Raw genomic sequence first — 17,751 nt, 5'->3', positions numbered from 1 at the left:
GGGGGGGGACCCCTAAACCCAACATGTTTCAGCTGGTGTATGGTACGGTCTGTCCGCTGAGTGAGCGGGCAGCTCCTGCAGACTGTGTGTACCCCAGCTTTCAATGCCCACCTCTCAATCAAGAAAACGGCACAGTAATTATCTAATAACAGTGATTATGCTTTTATTTATTTATTTATAAACGACACATCATCTTATGGTTATTGACTGTTGGGGTCCATGTGTAAATATTTTTGCAGCAGCATACAGCACGCTGTTAAATGCCCTGTTGTCCAGGTATGGGATTAAATAAATAACGGGTTCAATGATCAGTGACGTCAGGAATACACACGCCCACACATACCCACTCATTCACGCACAAACACGCATACACACAGGCATGCAAGCACACATGCACGTACACACACATCCGCACATATACACTTATACACAAACACACATACATGCAATCATGTACCTATGCACACACTACACACACCCGCACATATACACATACAGACGCACACCACACACATGCGCACATAAGCACATATACACAAACGCACACACACACACACACAGCCCTCTATGAACAGCCTCCCATCCTGTCTGTTCTGCAGCAAAAATATTGTCACCATGGCGATTAGATGGAGTGTGGGGGGGGGACCGCTGTCTTCTGTTGCTGCTCCCCCTGCTGGGCGTTTGGAGTCCCTGTGGCTCTCAGTAGGTGGCGCCAAACCTTGCTCCACTCGAGGCCTGGGAACAAGGGAGGGAGAGGGGGGCCGCCAGAGTATGGATGAGTGTGGGGAGAGGTCCCACTTTGTCTCACACACCACCTGTGACAGATTTCTCAGAGGACAGGGTGTCTGCTTATCCATGCACACTGCAGGCCTCAGGAGAAACTGGGCATCAGTCGCTCTTCTCCCCCTCCACCCCCTCTCTGTCTCTACACTCCCACGCCTCTCTCTCCCTTCCACCCCTCTCTCTCCCCTTTACCTCTCTCTCCCTTCTACCCCGCTCTCTCCCCCTTCACCTCTCTCCCCCCCCACCCCTCTCTCTCCCCCTTCACCTCTCTCCCCCACCCCTCTCTCTGTCTCTCCACTCCCACACCTCTCTCTCCCCTCCACTCCCTCTCTGTCTCTCCCCTCCACTCCCTCTCTGTCTCTCCACTCCCACGCCTCTCTCTCCCTTCCACCCCTCTCTCTCCCCTTTACCTCTCTCTCCCTTCTACCCCTCTCTCTCCCCCTTCACCTCTCTCCCCCCCCACCCCTCTCTCTCCCCCTTCACCTCTCTCCCCCCCCACCCCTCTCTCTCCCCCTTCACCTCTCTCCCCCACCCCTCTCTCTGTCTCTCCACTCCCACACCTCTCTCTCCCCTCCACTCCCTCTCTGTCTCTCCCCTCCACTCCCTCTCTGTCTCTCCACTCCCACGCCTCTCTTTCCCTTCCATCCCGCTCTCTTCCCCCTTCAGCTCTCTCTCCCCCCCACCCCCTCTCTCTCCCCCTCCACCCCTCTCTCCGTCTCTCCCCTCCACCCCTCTCTCCGTCTCTCCCCTCCACCCCTCTCTCTGTCTCTCCCCTCCACTCCCTCTCTCTCCCCCTCCACCTCTCTCTCTGTCTCTCCACTCCCACCTCTCTCTCCCCTCCACCCCTCTCTCCTCAGCCTTGCTCTGTTTGGCTGGGGCTGGCACTGCTTGTTGAGTCATTCATAGTTAAAGAGATAAGAGGGGCAACACCTCTGTTTGTTCACAGATCAGAGATCAATAATTCAAACCAGTTTCAAGTCAACCCAGGGAAACCCCCCACCTCTTTACCTAAAGCATCCAGCGGCTTATAATGTGAATAAAAAGGCAGTCACGGTTAGTACATTCACACATAGAGACCCATAGAGTGAACAGAGCAGGTGCGTAGACACGGGCACAAACGCTCATGAAAAATGCAGGTACTGTATGTTCGCTGGTGCTAGCATGCGCACGCACACCCAGGCACAGAGCAGAACCGCATACAAACACTTAAAAAGGCATGTACACAGACACAGTGACACACACTCGTGAAACATGTACATTTGGGAAACCGTATGTACAGAGGCGCAGCACACACTCCGGGTCCCGGTGTGCGAGTGCTGATATCACCGGTGTCAGCAGTGCCTCCGTCCGTACAGTGTGTCCCCTGCAGAACACAGGGGGAATGCTGATCTGTGTGGAAAATCACCGAGGAGCTCAGCTGATCTGACATCAGTGGTACAGACACAGGGCGATGCTGTGGGTCCTGAGATTTATTGAATAAAATAAATGTAAATATTACAGAGGAAGCCCATATTAGTCTTCAGTTTCAGTAACATAGTTACCATGCCTCAGCTCCTTGTCCAAGCAATGGACAACTGCAACTCTCAGCTGGCTGGCCATCCGGCATCCGGCGCCAGACCCCTACACCTGATCCAGAACGCCGTGGCTCGCCTGGTATTCAACATCCCCGGACACTTTCACGTCCCCACCCTGCTCACCGACCACCTCCGGCTGCCTGTTATGGCTCACATCAAATTTAAAGCATTGGTGCTCGCATCCCAGGTCAGTTGAGGGATCAGCCCCAGCACACATCCTAAAGCTATTCAGGCACTTTACACCTGCCAGACCCCTCCGTTCCACTACCTTTGGATACCTTGCGCCTCCCCCTCGTAGCGCCTGATCTTGCTGGTCACGACTGCTGTCTGTTCTGGCCCCGCGGTGGTGGAATGACCTTCCTGTGCACGTCAGAACAGCAGTCTTTGACCACCTTCAAGCACGGACTGAAAGCTCCCCTCTTCAGGCTGCACCTTTCCCTCCCTTACCTCACTGTTGTAATTAGCCATGTATGCTATGTGAATGCTATAGGGAATAATTGCACTTGGGTTTAATTATGTTAGTATTCTTACTGCCAACCTTGGTATTGCTACGTGGATAGTTATCAGATTATTCTACAAGGGTTCAGGTCTGTGTGATCACTCTAGGACTTGAACCCATACTTCCCTCGAGGGTTTTCAGCGCACTTGTCCCTGGTTCTGATTTGCACTATTGTGGGTCGCTCTGGATAAGAGCGTCTGTGAAATGACTATATATAATGGTAACATGCTGCGATAGCTGATGCCGAAGTCATGCTTATTGTTAGGTTTTTGATTGTTCGTTACAATCCAGATGAATTCTCCCCTTTGAGATGCATAACACTTGAGGCAGAGTGTGGCAGTCCTGTTCTGTTTGGACTGTGTGCAACACTTTATCTGCTGGTGACAGGAATTGATGGGTAGCGTGATATGACCTAATGCTGTCAGCTGCTTGGTCAGATTAATGTCCTGGTGCGCTTGCATGAGGCATAGCAAAACTGAAAATGAAAAAAATCACTGCTATGGCAGCACGTAGAGAGGTTTTCAGAGCCCCGTTAAAAAGCCTGTCCTTAGATTCCCTGCTCGTTAATCCACTCTCATCACAAGAGAGCAGAGATTTAACAGGGAGATCCTCCAGAGTTTTTGAAAGCGGACCAAGGGCCTCCACTCTTTATAGAGGGTTTACCTCATCCCGGCCCCTCCAGTGAAGTGGCGTGTGTCACGTGGATGGGGGTTGTCGCCGTGCAGAGGAAGACGGATTTTAGCGGAAAGTTCTGGGGCTCTGGTGAGAAGAAAAACAAAGCTGTAAAAATGTGGGCTTTCGCAACGGCAAAGCTGCAGTGTGACCAGTCCCGCCCTGCCCTCCCGGGTGTGGTAGACCCCTGCTGTGGATACAGACATTCCCGGTGATAGATGTAAATTTTCAACATCTTTTTTTCATTTATTCTTCATTTATGCTTTATTTAACCAGCAATACCCAATGGAGATCGAAATCGGTTTTGCCAGGGGGACCTGACATAAAACGCGATGTTACCCGTCAAGGCAGTTACAAGCAGCAGATTGTCTGACTGTCTGCTTTTTCCCCATCTATCTTTCTCAGATCTCAGATCAAAAATGAGAAATGCCCCCTGCTTGCTCTCCTCATTCAGTTTCTCTCTGAATGGTGGTAGCTGGTCCTCTCATCTGCACCCCCTGCCTGTAGACTGTGGAAACTGCCACCAGCCCTGCACTCAAACCCAGAGCTATGAGGTATATCTTTCTGCAAGTGACTCACGAGCCTGTTCTATATACAGTGAGGTCCATAAGTATTTGGACAGTGACGCAATTGTAAAGGGCCATAATTCCTTGGGTATTGACATCTATATGAAGTGAACCATGTAGGAATTTTACAGTCCATTAAAACTGTCACTGTCCAAATACTTACGGACCTCACTGTAATTACACAAAACTCTTCTGGGATTCGGAAAAGCAGAGGGGGGGGGGGGGTGTAACCGCCCCCTCCCAGAGCTCGGAGCTCGGAGCATTGCGCTCCTGCTGGAGCCGTTAAATTTTGTGGCTGAAAGAGAGGAGGGGGCGTATTGGCCTGTCCCCCTGGCATCGATCCTGGGTCAATTGTTGTGTTTTCAGAGCACTGAGGAGCCTTTGGTTTAGTAGCGGCCCTAGGACTGTGGCTGTATCTCCACCCCGAGCTGTCAGTGTTTGGGATGTGATGACAGTTTCGGCAGCCAGAGACGATGACCCCCCCACCCCCCATCTCCCTCCAGGGCAAACCTCTCCCTCACTGTGGAAGTAGAAAAGTAGCCGAAGATAAAACGTAGCGAAACTTTGTGGATTGTTTTACTGAGTGAGAGCTCGAGACACAGCACACGCACCTCCATCACCCCCAGCCCTCAACAATGACTCGAGCTTCCCTCCTTTGCCTCTAATTATTGTAAGTTCATCAAGAATGCGAAGTCTTAAGCCTCTTACGGATCTTTCTCGCTTGGCTGGGTCCCTCGATGGAAGAACAAAGGAAAGATTATTGCAGAATTACATTCCTGCATTTGTTTCAGGGTGCTTTTTGGTAATTATTTCTGAGTCATAAGGACCCACTTATCAAATGGAACGGAGTCTGGTGGGTGGGGGTGGTGTACTTGCCGTGTGCAGACAGAAGCAGGACCTTTCAACTCGTTAAACTGTGTCGTTCCCGCCCTGGGTCTGGGTCTGCCGGCTCTAATGTGATTAAAATGGCTGACTGCGTTTTGCGAGCTGGGGTGGGACAGTAATTCGCTCTAAGCACCTGCCTTATGTTTTACTAACGGGTTCCGTGGTGGCGGTGGCATTTACACTACGGAGGTGGGGATCAGGGGGGTCCCTTCTGTTCCGGTGGTTTCGTCCCTCCCCTGCCAATGGGGTACAGATGGTGTGAACCTGGGACCCCCGCCACGGCAAGAGCTGCCGTCAACAACGCTGTTCCCGTCCTATGGTTTTGAGAGGAACGCTACGGCCCCTTCACCACTGTGATGAAAGTTCAGAGAATTGCCCTTGTGCACTTAATGTCGTAATGAATGCAGGACTATACAGTGCGGGCTTGCATTCCAGCCCCTATCCTTTCAATTCAGTCTCATTCATGTGTGGACAGACAGACGGATGGACAGATCACAGATTAGACAAGACAAATGGATGGACTCCAATAGACATCTGGTGGACAGTCAGACTGATGGATAGGTGACCTAAAGGTGATGGATTTAGGCCAGTCGACTAATGAAGACCGATCGGGGCCGGTGCCACTGGGGCAAGTGTATGCTAATTTATGTGTCAACTCCTGATGACACGAACATCTGAGACTGGGTAAGGGGGCTTTAAAATGGAGGGTTTGTGCAGTTTCCTGGTGATTCCATTTGAATAGGCCAAGGATGCTAATTTTCAGGGTCTGACATACAATGTAGCTTTTAATCTAAATTTTACCTACAAAGCGAAATTTTACTGACAGCATTTGACCACCAACATGAATCTGAGATCTGGTCTTTATGTTTTGGTTGTCAGAAGGGCAGTAATGAAATGTAATGCAAGTTGGTTGGTTAGTTTATCTTGTCCCTCTCCCTAAACGGACACTAAAAATAATGTAAATAAAATGGCTCCTCTGTTTCTTTCTCCATTTCCCCCCAGTACGTGGAGACCATCAGTGGGAAGCAGAGCGATCTGGACACCTTCATCGCCGAAGGCTACAAGACGGCACTGTCGGAGGAGAGGAGGAGGTACTGCTTCCTGGTGGACCGGCAGTGCGCCGTGGCCAAGAACAGCAGTGCCTACCATGGCAAGGTGAGGGGCGCAGAGACCTCGATTAAAAGCATCATGGGTATAACTGCTCCTTTAAGGATCCGAAAGCTTTGCGCTGAACGGCAGTAACTGCTCGCATGTGAAGTGCACGGCTCACCATGGTGCCGTTCATATCAGCAGAGATGAACAATTTGAGGGAATTGGATAATTATAGAGCTGTGCTGACAGCCAGAGGTTCTGGGTTTGAATTTTTGTGTGGCACAGCCATTGCACCCACAGATACCGTATTTAACTGGGGCTGCTGAAGTAACTTGGGGATACATTCCTAATATTTAAAAGCGCTAAGTGTAAAAGACACAACATCAAGTAAATGAGTAGCACACCATAGCATATTTTCTAACATGAAGTATCCGTCATAATGTATTTTTCTTTGCTCTTGTACTTCCTCGACGTGGAATAGACTAACCTGAGGGGCAACGCTTTCATGCCCAGCATCCACCCTCGCAGTGCGCAGATGTAATTTTCCACATGGAGTTTGTAGCTGATGCGCTCCTGACAGGCTAATAGTCACACCGTGAACCTTAGCGAGAGCGCTGTGCAGCCATGTAGCTATTAGGCTGTCATAAGACCCCCCTGTTATGCCAGAGCGTTTATTGCGCAGTGGTGCATGCTGGGGAAAATTCCTGCCTCTGCAGTGGAGAGCAACGGCGCTCTGTGTGTGTGTGTGCGTGCGCGCGCGAGTGTGTGTCCGTGTCTGTGTGTGGAAGTTTTTTCTAATTCTTTACAGGTGGCTGACATAACAAACTGTTTTCTGGGTGGTTTAGGCTGTTTGAATACTGAATTAGAGGGGGGGGGGGGGAGATGGAGAGTGAGAGAAGGGAGGGGGAGCTGAGCAATATGGCAGGTTTCCAGCCCTCAGCGGAGTCCAGCTCCTGAACAGTGTGTGGGTGTATGCGTAGGAGGGGTTCGCTCAGGGCAACCTGAAGAGCTCTGAAAGAGAGGGAGCGGGAGGGAGGAGGGACTGTGAGTGTGAGAGAGAGACGAGAGGAATGAAAAGATGCGGAGGGGCTCGCAGTGTTGAGTCACAGGGAAGAGTGGGTGGGCTGTGCCCTCTCTCTCCTCCTCCCTCTCCATCCTCTGACGCTGCTCTTCAGCTGGCTAAACGGACAGAGCGAGGATCAGAGTGGGCAGACCGGTCGCTAACAAGGCTCTGCCCACACTCCTCACTGGCCCATCCAGGGCATCACCCAAAAAACAGGAAGCTGGGTGTCTGAGGTCAGAACGTTCTCTGAGTGACACACCCTCCATCAATATGGCATGTTATCTCTGCGAGTAACATCTCTCTCCCCCGTATCTGTGTGCGTGTTTGTGTGTGCGTGTTTGTGTGTGCGTGTTTGTGTGTGTGTGTGTGTCTGTGTGTCTGTGTGTCTGTGTGTCTGTGTGTCTGTGTGTCTGTGCCTCTGTGTGTCTGTGCCTCTGTGTCTGTGTGTCTGTGTGTGTCTGTGCCTCTGTGTGTCTGTGCGTGCCTGTGTGTGTGTGTGTGTGTCTGTGTGCCTCTGTGTGTGTGCCTCTGTGTGTGTGTGCGTGTGCCTGTGTGTGTGTGCCTCTGTGTGTGTTTGCCTCTGTACATGCCTGTATATTATGTGTGTCCGTTTGATCTGTGTGTCTGTCTGCGTATTGTGTGTCTGTCTCTGTGTGTTTATTATCTGTCTGTCCGTCTGTGTATTATGTGTGTGTGTCTGTCCGTCTGTCTGTATATTATGTGTGTGTGTATGACATGCCCTCTCACTGAACCCCCACCCCAGGGGAAGGACCTGCTGACTCAGAAGATCCCGGTGTGGCAGCAGGCCTGCTCAGACCCCACCAAGCTGCCCGAGCGCGCCATGATCCTGGCCCAGCAGATGACGTCTGGCGCCGGCACCCTGGTCTCCAGCCCCCTGCGCTCCTCCAAGACCAACCTGACCATATCAGACCCCATCCCCGGGGCCCAGCCCCTGCCCGTGCCCCCTGAGCTGGCCGTCTTCATGGGCAGCGGCCTGGGACACCAGGCGGTGAGTAGGACGGAACTACACACGGGGCCGTGGGAAGAGCCACTCGCTGCAGAGACCTATGTTGGCTCTTGTGCTGGGGCGGGGAAGAGTATGTCAGGCAGGGCACCGTTCTGCTGTTTCATGCAGGTTCTGGGCTGACCTTGGTAAAATACTTTATGGTTTTGGATTCCCACACTTTACTGAGCTTGTCTGGTGTATTGGAACCTATGAAATACTCTCCAAAAGTGCCTACTTTTACAGAGTATTTCATAGGTTCCAATACACAGCCAGTTTCTGGTCCTCTTGGTTGGCTCAGTTGCACCAGGCAAGATTAATCGAGCACAGAGAAGTATTTGAATCTTGACCCAGGTCTGGTCTCGGGGACTGCGGTTGGCCCTGGTGAATATGGCGGAGAGAGGATGTGGCCAGTACACGTCCTGCATGTGCACTGTGGTGACAGCAGCGCCGTCTCAGGACGCTATTTCTGTCGCCGGTTAAGAGTTCTGGCACGGGGCCACGCCCGGGCTGTTCCCAAGGCGACAGTCTCGTAGGGAAGGAGGTAGCAGGAACTGCTGCTGCTGTTGTGGCATTTTAATGATGCGTCTTGGGCAGGCAGGGAGAGGGGGAGGGGTGAGCTGCGTGCAATGGGTCAGCCCAAGTATGCATTAGCCTTGAGCAACGCCTGAAACGATATTTTTAGCAATTACAGAAACCTTTTTCTGTGATGTTAAATCTGAGGTTCCCAGTGGCCCTGAGAAGGTATCCAGAGAGGATGTGTAGATTTCCCCCTTTTTAAGAATATTTCATTTAATTTTTCAATGCAGTAATTCTAATATGACATTTTTAAATTACATTTTGCCAATATTGGGTTCTTTCCAGGTATTAAAATGTGTTTGTATTACCACCTGCTGTTGGTATATGGTAAATGAAATTTGCCAATGTAACTGTATATATTGGGCTAGATTTACTCAGACCTTTAGCATGTGCAAAGCCAATAACACAACCAGTGATTGGTGCAAACCAAGTACCATGACCAATCATTATTTTTTCGTGTGCTAAAAGGTTTTGTGCATGCTAACATTAGTAAATCAAGCCCATTGTATCAAAGTTGACAATAGCATTCATATGTGGGGTCTTTTGCCAGATGGTGCTCCTTTTTGGTGGTTTAACAATAATGAAGAATTAAGGTAAAGTAAGATTTGTAGAGCAAATGTACGTGGTAAGAACGTACAATACACTATATTGTTTCGGCCGCTTTTCAAAAATGTGTTTTTCAGTTCCATATTTCAGCACTTTTTGTTTCTGCGTTAGCGTCAGCGAATGAAAGATGAGGCGGGGTTTCCGTGGCGCTGACTGCCGATGCTCTGGCTTAATTAGGCCTCTCAGGGCTGGTTCTCCCGGCCGCGCGGGGTGCCGGCAGACAGGAACAGCGCGGATGTGGGCCCACGCTGCCGTCTCCTCCCCGCTGCCTGCCTGTGAATTCAGAGGAAGCCGTTAGCCGCCGCTGGTTCGTTAGCCACTGCAGCCGTGGGGAAAACCCAGTGTAGAAACTCTCGGTTTTTCGCCACTGGGCTCCCCCCACCCCCGTGCGGACGCATGGAAAGCAGGGCTGACTACGACGTCACAACCCCCCACTCTGAGCAGCACGTTAGCCTCTGTAGACCTCCAGCTTTGCACCAGGCCAATCGCCCTGTGAGTTCAGACTTGCGTATCATTTGTAAAAGGGGGCCGCTGTGTCTGTGAGCGGGGGGTAACACTGTGTTGTTGTTTTTTCGGCTTTGTGCTGACTGTGTCGTTCATCATTACCGTGGGTTTCTAGGGCAGAGGCAGAACAGCACAGTCCCCTGGGAGCGCATTATGTGGTGAATGCTGTCGAGCAGATTCTCCCCGGTTTACCATGCCTTCAACGGGCCAAGGGGCGGTGTGTCGGGAACAGGCTTGGCTTGACGTCTCGGTTGTTTCTCTTTCATGTCTCTCCAAAGGAAAATGGCTGTTTTTCTCTGGTAAAGGCTGTGTTTTTAGGATTTAATTGGATAACCCTGCAGAGTAGTGCAGGTTGCCTGATGGGTGTTAGTCCTCTGTATCAATGGTCCCTCACACCCACCCCCAGCAAACCTTATCAGTGTTAAAGCAGTGTGTGAGTCTGACTTATGACTGACTGTGTGTGTGTGCGTGTGCGTGTGTCTGCAGAGGCTGATGGGACCTGAGGGAATGTCCATGGTGAATGGGACGGCCGGGCTCCATGGGGAGGAGTTTCAGCACTGGGGGGACGGGACCGTGGCCCAGATCAGACCCTCCTCTCCCCAGGCCCAGTCCCAGGCCCCGCCCCAGAGGCAGGTGACCGAGGTCTACTCCAACACCCTGCCCGTCCGCCGACCCGGGCCCGCCAAGACCAAGGCCTCGGCTGGTAAGTCCACCCTCTCTGTCTCTGTCCATATTGCCCAGTAGAAACAACAGCCTGAGCAAGCTCCACCCTCTGTCTCTGTCCATATTAACCAATATAAACAACAGTCTAAGCAAGCTCCACCCTCTATCTCTGTCCATATCACCCAATAGAAACAACAGCCTGAGCAAGCTCCACCCTCTATCTCTGTCTATATTACCCAATATAAACAACAGCCTGAACAAGCTCCACCCTCTATCTCTGTCCATATTAACCAATATAAACAACAGCCTGAGCAAGCTCCACCCTCTATCTCTGTCCATATTACCCAATATAAACAACAGCCTGGACAAGCTCCACCCTCTATCTCTGTCTCTGGGTGTTTGCTCAGTAGGGGGAGCTGTAGTCGAGGGACAATAATGAGCAGACTCATTCATATGTTATTGCAGCACTGTTGAACTGCCCCCTTCTCCTCCCCCCACAGTGGAGACTCGAACCCTGCCCAGGTCCAGCTCCATGGCGGCCGGGCTGGAGCGCAACGGTCGAACCCGCGTCCAGGCCATCTTCTCCCATGCCGCCGGGGACAACAGCACCTTGCTGAGCTTCTCCGAGGGCGACGTCATCACCCTGCTGGTGCCCGAGGCCCGCGACGGCTGGCACTACGGCGAGAACGAGAAGAACAAGATGTGAGTGTGACAGACAGACTCCACTCAGCCAGGGTTCCTCAGCCCTCCGCCGCACTGGGTCCTCCCAGGAACATCCCGGGGACCCGCAGGCTCCCAGGAGGATTCGTAACATTTGTGCCCCCTGTTCAAATGGCGCTAGCTCTCTCCTGTAGTACTGTCTGAGAAAGAGTCGCTGACTCGTGGGCTAGCGCTTCAAACAGCTCCAGCGCCGAAGCAGGTTTTGTCTCAGTCAATCAAGAGCAACAAATTTGGAAGCAAATACATTTCTCTGACATCCACAACTGCTTCTCGCTATATCTCCCTCCCATTACCATACTACAGTCATAAACTACATTTCCCATAACGCCTTTGCAGTCTTCAGGCAGGTTCGCACAATTGGACATTTAATTTATGTTTGCTCAGCAGATATATGTTTGCTCAGCAGATATCTATCCACTGGGACATATTATACTATATTGCAGTCATGCAGACATTACCTCTTGGTAGTTCTGCCTGTTTTATGTAGCTGTTCAGGCTAACTATTGTAACATCTTTAGGATTCCAAGAGTGGCATTTCTTCTGGGGTTAAAATGGGCAATCTCCAGACACAGGTGTAGTTCCCTGTCCTCCACTGCGCAGTTGGCTTAATGTTTGCATTCTTCTTCCAGGCGTGGCTGGTTCCCTTTCTCTTACACACGTTTGCTGCCAGACAGTGACAGCGAGAAGCTCAAAGTCAAGTAAGTTTCTATGTGCATGCATGTCATGTATGTATGTGTGTGTGTGTGTGTATGTGTGCGTGCGTGCGTGTAACTTCAGGAGCCGCTGACGGTCGTTGGGTGTATGTGTTCTGCAGGCTTGCATTCTCTCAATGTTCAGCTGCTTTCTCTGTGTATTAAAAAGGTGTTTCTCTGTGTATTAAAAAGGCGTTGGTGGCTAACTAAATGGAGTGTTCATTTAAAATCATTCAACAGCAACTGTTTGCTGCAAACATCGTTCACCGTGAATGTTCGCCATCTTGAGCACTCAAGATGAATTCTGCTCTGTGTTCAGCAGTGCGGAGTTATTCTCTGTGTTCAGCAGTGATGAGTTTGGCCTTCTCTATGTTCAGCAGTGATGAGTTTGGCCCTCTCTGTGTTCAGCAGTGCTGAATTATTCTCTGTGTTCAGCAGTGATGAGTTTGGCCCTCTCTATGTTCAGCAGTGATGAGTTTGGCCCTCTCTGTGTTCAGCAGTGCCGAGTTATTCTCTGTGTTCAGCAGTGTTCAGTTTTGCTCTGTGTTCAGCAGTGCTGAGTTTTGCCCTCTCTGTGTTCAGGTGTTCAGCAGTGATGAGTTTGGCCTTCTCTATGTTCAGCAGTGATGAGTTTGACCCTCTCTGTGTTCAGCAGTGCTGAATTATTCTCTGTGTTCAGCAGTGATGAGTTTGGCCCTCTCTATGTTCAGCAGTGATGAGTTTGGCCCTCTCTGTATTCAGCAGTGCTGAGTTATTCTCTGTGTTCAGCAGTGTTCAGTTTTGCTCTGTGTTCAGCAGTGCTGAGTTTTGCCCTCTCTGTGTTCAGCAGTGATGAGTTTGGCTCTCTGTGTTCAGCAGTGATGTGTGTGGCTCTCTCTGTGTTCAGCAGTGTTGAGTTTGGCTCTTTCTGTGTTCAGCAGTGTTGAGTTTGGCTCTCTCTGTTCAGCAGTGTTGAGTTTTGCTCTCTGTGTTCAGCAGTGTTGAGTTTGTCTCTCTGTGTTCAGCAGTGTTGAGTTTGTCTCTCTGTGTTCAGCAGTGCTGAGTTTGGCTCTCTGTGTTCAGCAGTGATGTGTGTGGCTCTATCTGTGTTCAGCAGTGTTGAGTTTGGCTCTTTCTGTGTTCAGCAGTCTGCATCATGGGAAGAGCAGCAGCACGGGGAACCTGCTGGAGAGAGATGACCTGGTCCTCCACGCGCCCGACTACGGGCTGTCCGCACGCATGCTGGCGCAAAGCCTGGCACAGACCAGGCCGCGCCCCTACAGCATGGCGGTGCCAGGGTTCCCACAGGTGAGCGCATGCGCACACACTCACTGCAGCGCACACATGGACACATATACACTCACACACTGCAAACACACACGTGCACATACACACTCACACAATGCAGCACACACACTCACTGCAAACACACACGGGCACATATACACTCACACACTGCAAACACACACATGCACATACACACTCGCACACTGAAAATAGACACACTATAACACATTGCAAGTATATACACACACACACACACACCTGCTTTGGCCTACAGCTCATGCTCATGGGCACATACACACTCACACACTAAGCACTGCAGCTCACACACTGCAAACACCCACCTGCACGTACACTCACACACTGCAAACACACACGTGCACGTACACACTCACACACACACTACTAGACACACTATAACACACTGCAAGTATATATATATATATATATACACACACGCACGCACACACACACACACACACACACACACATACACACACACACACACACACACACATACATACACCTGCATTGGCCTACAGCTCATGCTTGCCCGAGCTGTGCTGTGCTGTTAAATTCAGTTGACCAATCAGTGCGTAGCCTGAGGAAACCCTATCACAGGGAGCGTTCAATTGGTCAGATGCCTGGCCCATAAATGAAAGAAATGAATTGCACCCTTTAACTTCCTGTTGTTTAGGGATACCCTAGGGGGAAACGGAGGCATAATTCCACCAGATGTGCTGTCCTGTGCAGTCATGCAGTCTATTGGCTATCTTAGCCTGCGACTAGCACCGTCTGGGGCCTGCAGATGACCTCATATCACACAACGAACAGCATTATGCTGACTTCTCATTTATTTAACCAGCTTCTCCCATCGGGATTAAATTCATCTCATTATTAGAGAGCCCTGGTCCAAGACACAAAAATAAATTCCTCAAGAATCCAACGTACAGTATAACATCTAACAGTCCAGGGCAAGACTACGAAACAACACACCACTAACGATAAATATAATAAATTGCCACTAAAAAACATTTTGTATGCAATTTTAACCTACCGGTTCTTAATGTGTGCTCTGACGAAGGAGTAAAATAGAAAAGGGGTCCAGCCATTGATTATATAACCATTCATGATTGGTTTTAAATGACATTTTTGTCCATAAGAGTTTTTCATCGTGTTAATATAGACTGCGAAGATACTGAGACTTGTTGTAATGGCGTAACAGGTCAGTACAGAACAGAGGTTGAAGAACTGACTGTGGGTTTAGGTCACACAAAAATGGTGCACTACCATTTTACACTTACCCTGAGGAGCTTCATTATCTAATGCAACTTCACAAGTAGACAAGTATATAGGAATGTAAGCTTTATCGTTTTCTCTTCAAACTAGTGAGTGAAATACAGACCGACTAAAGTAATACAGGTCCTCATCCCAAGCCGGTTTTGGGGATGGTTCAGGTGGCCTGCCCTTCCATGGTAGCACCCACACCCAGCCCCTCCTCAGTCCCACCCTGGCCGTGCTCGGTCTCGCAATCGGCCAGTCACGCTTCCTGGATAGCGAGCTGTTTGGTCCTGGCGCCACCTGTTGGTCATTGTGCTCGCTGAACTTCGCTGGCCCTTGTGCCCTGGGCCAGAACCGCTAAGGGTCAGCTTTTGTGGCCATTCTTCTGCCGCGTGTGTAACTGACCACGTAGCGTAGATATGAACACATCTTTCGTCTTTTAGTGAGTACATACCCTGAGCTCCATTCTGTGTTTTTTTCCCTTCTTTATCTGTAGCCAGGGACTGAGGAGTACGACAACCGTTTCCCTAACAGGTAAGATCCTGTTCCCGTTATAATCCGCTTTCCCTCTAGATTGCGCTTATGCGCTACACCGCCCAGAGCAGTCCTGTGCCATGGAGGGTGGGGTGTGGGGTAGGGGCTTTTAAAATGCACAGTAAACATCACAGATGGTCCTTCAGTGGCCTGCTGGGCACAGAGCAGAGCAGAGCAGCGCAGAGCAGAACCAGCAGGCAGACAGACAGGCAGACGCACAGACAGGCAGACAGACGGACAGGCAGACCCACCCACAGGTTGAGCGTGGCCACAGTGGTCACAATGGGCCAGTAAGACAGAGATTCCCTAGACACAGATTCATATTTTATTATTAAGTATTGCACAATAGCATGTTCAGATTTCACACAAGGGATTTAGGATTTGCTTGATAATAAACTATTGTGATAAAGAGCATTTAAATAGTCCGTTTTGTCCACATATTTATTTATTATCGTTTTATTTATTTATTTATTTTCTTACTTTATTATTTATGCTTACTTTATTTGTCATTATTGCTGTTAGATATTCATTCTTTAGAACCCAGTCAATTTAATGAATCCCAGAAAGAAGATCAGGCATTTGGGATTTCTGTTTTATATTTTCATTCAGTTTCTTTTCAAAAAGGTTTCGTTTCTCCTGTTGTATTTTTTTTTCCTCTCCTTTCTCAGCTTTTCCTTGCTTTTCCGGACTTTTTTTTTCATGTTTTGTTTTTGGTGCTTTAAAAGGTTTGCCAGGTCTTTAGCTGCTTGAGGTTTGTTAATGGACAGTGCAACGCAGGAAGCGCTGCTAGGGTCAGGTGCAACCATCTCACCTGTGCTCTAAGCTCCGCCCCCACATGGCATTAGACCTATCCATGATCATTTGTGGAAGTCACATGACCTCTGGAAGTATGCGTTCCCTGTCTGGCTTCCCCTGTCTGAGTGTGGGAGGAGGAATCTAATACAGATGTGGGAGGGAACACTGCATGCATCCATTTTCGACACATCATTAAGACTTTGATAGTCATTCATGGAACAAAATGGGGATGTTTTGCATTAGCTGGGTTCTGTGAATTTTCCCAATGAAAGGGATTTTTAGGATAGCTGGTTTTTATTTGATATATTATTATTTCTATATATTTGTATGGAGTCAGGGAAAGGCACAGTGTGTGACTGAGAAATATGAGATCATTGTTGCATTTTTGTGGCATCGTGACATCACTGTGACATCCGTTGTGATATCATTGTGACATCACTGGCTGTCACGCTCATGCCTGTGCCATTTGCCACATTTCATAACAGTCCCTCCCGGGCCAATGAGAGGGCTGTAGTTATCCATTCTCCTACTGTATGTACCTGTCAGATTGCCGTGACTACAGTGACTGAATTAATCAAAAGTTCATTGGCTCAACTCCTTAGGAAGATTTATGCGGGGTGGGGGTTGGGGGGTGGTGTGGTCATACAGCGGCAGGGGTCATGCCCAGCCCTCTGGGATGCCCCCTGCTGCTTGCGTTGTGTCCTATCTGGCACCGTTCCTTCTCTCTTTGTTCCACAGTTCCGATGGCAAATTGATTTCAACTGTGTGAGAACAGACAGACAGACAGACAGACACAGGCCGCACCGGAGCATATGAGCGCACTCTCCCTCCTCCTTCCCCCGACGCGCTCTCTCTCTCTCTCTCTCTCTCTCTCTCTCCCTCTCTCTCTCGCTCCTTTCCTCCTTCCCTCTTTATGCTCTGAACGTATGTCCCCTTCTTTCTGTGGAAGAGGCTGCAAACCTCCCTCCCTCTCTTCAGAGTTCGGGCCGGCCCTGGTCTGCCTCAGCTTTACGGACTCTGAACCTCCTTTAATGAAATCACTGGAAATGGACTGCTCTCAACAAAACTGTAATGATTGCTTGTCTTTCATGCATGTACGTGGGTTGTTTTTTTTTTGTTTTGTTTTGTTTTGTTTTATATTGACGTTATTCTGTAAAAAAAAGAAAAGAAAAAAAAGTTTCAAAAGTTTCAAAAGAAATGGAAAATGACTGCGTTGAACCTGCTCTTCATAACCGTGGAGATTATCGGATGAATGTCGTTTAATTTTAATGCAGGCCACTATGAAATCCACAGTGATAAATAAACAAGAAAACAGTGTTGTTGAGATACCTGCCAAGTGTATCACTGTAAATTCAGTGAGGCCCAGAGACAGGGTCAAAAAACTCAACTCTTAAAAACAACAAGAAATGCTAGTAATTTGCCTTTTCTTTTTTTAAAAGGAAAAAACGGAAGGACTTTGTACAAATGTACAGTTCTGCACATGTACAGTACTGAGGTACAGTACTGCACATCTTTGCTGTAGTTTATTCTGTCGGGGAGACTGTGTAATATTGGCAGTATTAAACGGTTGTCCTCAGTCTCGGAAATGCAGATATTTATATTTTTCTAAACTTTGTTGTTTGTTGATCCAACCCAAGTAAACGCTAAAATTATCTTCCAATGTAAAATCAGCCCTATAGTGCTTGGAAAAGGATTACGGAGGCTGGCCAGGGTTAATGAACTTGATAAATCAATAAAGCTTCTGCTCAAGAGAAAAACATTTGTGGAGTGACCCACGAATAGCTGTGCTCATTCTGTTTTCTTTCTTTCTGTGGGCAATACTCTGATGCATTATGGCTATATGTGGCATCGCTGCTGTTGGTCCGACCCAAACTGCCTTCTGTTGATGATCTTAACAATGGGTCGTACCACAAAGAACCCCACTGTAGGGGAGGATAAATGAATTCTGCTGTTGTGCTCACACCCTCACACCCAGTT

At 49.3% G+C, this 17,751-nt stretch overlaps 1 protein-coding gene across 4 annotated transcripts in view; it reads left to right on the top strand.

The window, feature by feature from the left end:
- Positions 1-17,751, top strand: part of LOC133114887 (brain-specific angiogenesis inhibitor 1-associated protein 2-like) — a 62,366-nt gene that overhangs the window by 36,242 nt on the left and 8,373 nt on the right. For 3 of the 4 annotated variants that reach the window (XM_061224577.1, XM_061224574.1, XM_061224576.1), the window contains exons 8-14: positions 5,982-6,134; positions 7,898-8,143; positions 10,313-10,529; positions 10,990-11,191; positions 11,839-11,907; positions 13,026-13,188; positions 14,942-14,979. In XM_061224577.1, coding sequence (XP_061080561.1) covers positions 5,982-6,134; positions 7,898-8,143; positions 10,313-10,529; positions 10,990-11,191; positions 11,839-11,907; positions 13,026-13,188; positions 14,942-14,979 — 1,088 coding nt within the window. Of the gene's footprint in view, positions 1-5,981; positions 6,135-7,897; positions 8,144-10,312; positions 10,530-10,989; positions 11,192-11,838; positions 11,908-13,025; positions 13,189-14,941; positions 14,980-16,512; positions 17,419-17,751 lie in introns of those variants that run through there. The other variant, XM_061224575.1, reaches the window with a different exon arrangement.

The sequence above is a fragment of the Conger conger genome, chromosome 16 (genome assembly GCF_963514075.1).
Source record: "Conger conger chromosome 16, fConCon1.1, whole genome shotgun sequence".
Taxonomy (NCBI): Eukaryota; Metazoa; Chordata; class Actinopteri; order Anguilliformes; family Congridae; genus Conger; species Conger conger.
The sequence above is the reverse complement of the archived record's forward strand: the minus strand, read 5'-3'. Positions and strand labels throughout refer to the sequence as shown.